Source organism: Capsicum annuum, chromosome 7 (genome assembly GCF_002878395.1).
Source record: "Capsicum annuum cultivar UCD-10X-F1 chromosome 7, UCD10Xv1.1, whole genome shotgun sequence".
NCBI lineage: Eukaryota > Viridiplantae > Streptophyta > Magnoliopsida > Solanales > Solanaceae > Capsicum > Capsicum annuum.
Genome location: NC_061117.1, coordinates 197,858,498 through 197,863,238, shown reverse-complemented (window position 1 = coordinate 197,863,238; position 4,741 = coordinate 197,858,498). Strand labels below are relative to the sequence as shown.

Sequence of the window (4,741 nt, the reverse complement as noted above, 5' to 3'; positions counted from 1 at the left end):
ATGCAAAAGCTAGAGCTCTTAATAGAAGTGCCGCTATTTTTTTTTAGCAAAAGCTGGGGCCTATCATTAAATATTACTCCTTCATTTTAAGTTGTTTATGTAATTTTGACTGAGCTAATTTTAAAAACATAAAATTTTTGAATGTTGCAATCTTAAACATATTACATAAAATGTTAAAATTAAAGAATTGAAAATTACATAAACAACTTAAAATGAAGGAAGCAACTCAAGCACTATAACATTTCCAATAACATAACTTTCGAAAAAATTCTTTTTTTACTTTGTAAGTTTTAGTTCTACCCTCAGACGAAGGAAAATAGTATTGATAAGCAAATTTAAGTGTCATTGGATACCCTCTTTAAACAAAATCATCATTAACAAACTCGAAAAAACTACCAAAATCTTAGCCATCCATGACTCAACAACTGCCAAAACTAACCAATTCTACCCCAAACAACCTCTTTCACTTCTCATTTCATTTTCCACCGCGCACCACCGGCCTTTGCCTTATAAACGTGTATTTTAAAAAGTAATAAAGGAAATTAACTTAGTAAATCTTCTTATTCTTACTTAAATTAATGCATTCAGCTACAAAAAAATCTTTTAGTTTCATTGATTTGCATGTGTCTCAAATAGAAAAAAACTTGCACGCACTGTTTCGAATTATACATTTTAAATCAGATATATCTATTCTAAAACTCGACAAATTATTTCAATTTTTAAATTCATGTCTCACCGATTAATTAGCTACTAAAGAGCCGTGTTGTTTACTCTTTTTAATTTTACCCTCAGACAAGGGGAACTTAATATTATTAATACATGAATTTAAAACTCATTGGCTACCCTCTTCAAAAAATCAACCTTAACAAACTATCAAAGTCTTAACTATCCTCCATGACTAAACAACTACCAAAACTAACCAATTCTTCCCTTCCTATTTCCCCTCACCTTTCACTCTCCGCCGCGCACCGCCGCGTCGCCATTGCCGTTGACCTCAGCGACGAGAGTGCATTCGCCGTTAAATGGGCCGTTCAAAACTACCTCCGTCCAGGAGACGCCGTCGTCCTCCTCCACGTCCAGCAAACGTCCGTCCTCTACGGTGCAGACTGGGGCACCACCACCACCTCTCAGGCTCACAAAATCGAACGAGACTACGAGCATTTCGCCAACAGTAAAGCGAACCAATTGGCCTTACCGTTGGTAGAAGCGAACGTGCCGTTCAAAATTCACGTGGTGAAAGATAGGGATATGAAAGAAAGGCTTTGCTTGGAAGTGGAGAGGTTGAGATTGAGTGTGATGATTATGGGAAGCAGAGGATTTGGTGCTTGTAAAGGAAAACTTGGGAGTGTTAGTGATTACTGTGTGCATCACTGTATTTGTCCTGTTGTGGTTATTAGGTATCCACAACAAGAAGATGATAATGGCGATGGAGGAGTCGAGAAGAAGACGGCAGCGGAGGCTGAGCTACCACCGCTTCCGGAGGAGGACCAAGAGTATCTTGATGCTGATGATGAGCTAGAAGGTACTATCTTTGTTTGAATTTGTTTAACTATGATGATCAAATTAACTAATATTCCATACAAATTTTTTAAAAGTAAAATTTACATATTTAAAAACTATCTAAATTATTATAAGTATCAATAATTATCAATTGAAAATATTTGAAAAGTCATGGTCATTATTTAAATAGTAATTAAAACAAAAAAGTTAAAACATAAGTTTCAAGTTATGAAGACTTCACAATATTTTTACTTTTAAGATTCTTAATATTGAATTTATTGTATCTTTAAAAGTATAGATGAAATAATACTTGTTGCAAACATAATTGATTTTTCACAAATGAAATTTATGGATGGGGTTGAGAATGGAAGTACTAAGTTCATATGAATGTGGTATATATCCGCCATTGCATAGGAAGCTTGATGTGACAATTTTAAAGTTGGAATAATAACCTATGGTGCAACTTTTCTAGCGTTATGAGCAAGTGTAACTTAAATTCATTTGGGGAGGGAGTTGTTTACTCTGTTCCTATATTGGAACATATGGTCAACCAACAAAAAGAAAAGACGAGAAATTGAGTTAATTATCTTAACCCACAGAGGATTTAAGCTGTTAGTGAAAGTTGCAGACTTCATAAGCATCTTAATCTGAAATAAAAAATCAATTAATTATAGCTCAATCCGAGACAAGTTGAGTTGAGTAGGTGAATCGGCTTTAGAATTTAGATAGGGTCGTTACACTAAAATGCTTTTAACGTTCTTCCAAGGCCGGTGAAGCGCAACTAAAGTCACTGATGCTCAAAATTTTCTAATATGTGGTATTTTTAATTTGAGCAAATTTTTTAAAAGATTAATTATATTTTTAGAAAATAAAAAGTGTTTTTTATCAACTTATCCCTAATTGAATGTCTTAAAGAAAGAAGTAGTTTAATGGTATAGAATTTCATGTATTTAAACAAGGATAATTTTGAAAGAATACTCTAATTCCTTCTCGAACCTCTAAAACACCACTTATTTTTAAAATAAAATGAAGAGGGTAAAACATAATTTTATTTAGGAACTTGGGAGTACTCTTTTGTTTTAATTTATTTGCGATATTCTAATTTACTAAAAGTTTTAAAATTATATCTTTAAGCACAGATTAAATATCGAAAAGAGAAAATGTCATATAAATTGGGATAGAAAGGATTTTTAAATTTCACATATAAAAAGTTAGAAAAATAGACTTTAATTTAATATGTGATTAGTAATTTTCTTGTAATAAAATCTTAAGGCCACCCACGAAGGTATTGCTTTAGACCGTCATATATGTTGAGTCAGCCCTGCGTTCTTCTCTTTTTCTTTTCGCAGGCGAATGATTTGATGCTGTGAAGTAGATGGCTATCATGAGTTCGGATTTTCTAGCTGCAGGATGTATTTATATATCAATAGGTTAAATTGCAAAAATGAAAAAAAAAAAAAACCTATTTAAAATTATGTTGGGTTATAAATTTGGTGTGTGAATGAGATATAAGAAAAATGAAAATTAAGATAATTTTATTTTTTTTAACAAATGAACTTTGTCCCACTGACAGAGCAAATCTTGTGTTATCATCGTTGCTCACTTGATTTTGATCTCTGCTCTGTCAATTTGAGTTTACTGATTTTCTATAATTTGAATTGTAAATATAGTAAATTTTATGGGTACGAAACTAATTTTGATTCTGTTCTAACTTTTATTCTTCTAATTTATTGGACAACAAATAGATCTAGTTTCATTTTGCTATCGTATAGTCAATACATATCTCAAAATAAATTAATGAAAATGGTGCGAGAAATGATACTTTCGGTTCATCTACTCAAATTTTAGAGGAAAGTAATTCTACACTTCTCAATTACTTATAGGACATTTCCTCTAAGCAAGAAAAATCCCATGAAAAAATACTAAAGTATTCCATTAGCGATTCAATAAATTATTATTTTTTTTAAAAAATATGAATAACATTTTTTTTTCTCCATTCGATGTCTGGTGCCGGCATTGGAGCCTCGATTAATGCGGATCACGCGTTGTAGGACCCATTAAGGTGGTAGCACTCCCAACAGAATTTAGTTAAACCCTCGACTTCTTATTATGAGTAGAGCAACCTGCTCCACTGCACCACAACTCATGTCTGTAAAATATGAATAACTTGAATGGTCATTCAATAATACTTCCGGTTAGGGGAGAACACGGCCTAAGGTTACTTCAAGATATCCCATTTTATTTTTAGGGGTCAGTTACATATTTTTAAACACTAATGTTTCTTTTTATTACGATGAAATTCTCTCAAAAAAGTAAATATTCAAAACATTAAGCTCACCTTTTCTCTTTTCTTACTTTACTAAAGGAGCATAACGTGAGTCAGTAAGAGTCCAATATTAAGATATTTTTATATAAATTAGATTATTAAGATATTTTTATATAAATTAGATTGATGTGAATTCGAATTATGAATTATACAATATAAATATATAAAACGTATTAACTACTTGATAGCATTTTCCAAGGAACCAAGTCTCTCAAGATAATTTTGTATAACCTACTCATGTAAATAACAAAATTCGGTGTATTTTGAAGTTTAGTTCTTTAATCATATAAGTGAGATTTGCTACATTAAATAAAAAATACGAGATTAAAATTGATACATAAGACTTGACACCTGTCATATAAAATAGAGAATAATTATTGAAAAAATAAAGAATTATTTAATCATTGCATATTACATTGCATGTTACATCACATGTGGCTTGCAATTAATAACCCAAAATTGCATTGTATTTCCCTACTAAACCGACATAAATATCCTTTGCTTTCATTTTTCTCCTTCTCTTTTATTTGTCAACTTGTTCTTTGAAGTTAAATTAAATTAATATTTTAGATTTTAACTATTTTAAAAATTATATAAAAAAAAAAACTATAAGTTTCATTTTTTATATTAATTTAATTTTATTTGATTTTGAGAACACGATAAAACATACTTATGTAGATGTTCTATTGAACTTTGCTTTTTTATATGTTCCTTCCATTGGAACGTAGGAGTCGTTTGTTAGAGTGCATAAAAATAATGTTGAATAGAATGTATTAGTAATGTTTGCATTAATAATGTTTGTATTAGTAATACTGATATTATTTATGCTAACATTATTTTTTATAGACTGTTTGGTGTGATGTATTAGAACTTACTTTTTTAATCTTAATATATTTAAATAATTTTTTTAAAAAA

At 30.4% G+C, this 4,741-nt stretch overlaps 1 protein-coding gene across 1 annotated transcript; it reads left to right on the top strand.

Moving 5' to 3' along the window:
- The first annotated feature begins 605 nt into the window (after positions 1 to 605).
- On the top strand, positions 606 to 2,945 carry LOC107878304 (universal stress protein PHOS34). Its single transcript, XM_016725240.2, has 2 exons — positions 606 to 1,522; positions 2,850 to 2,945. The coding sequence occupies exons 1-2, from the start codon at positions 895 to 897 to the stop codon at positions 2,855 to 2,857; spliced, it is 636 nt and encodes a 211-aa protein (XP_016580726.2). The 5' UTR covers positions 606 to 894; the 3' UTR covers positions 2,858 to 2,945.
- Positions 2,946 to 4,741: the final 1,796 nt, after the last annotated feature.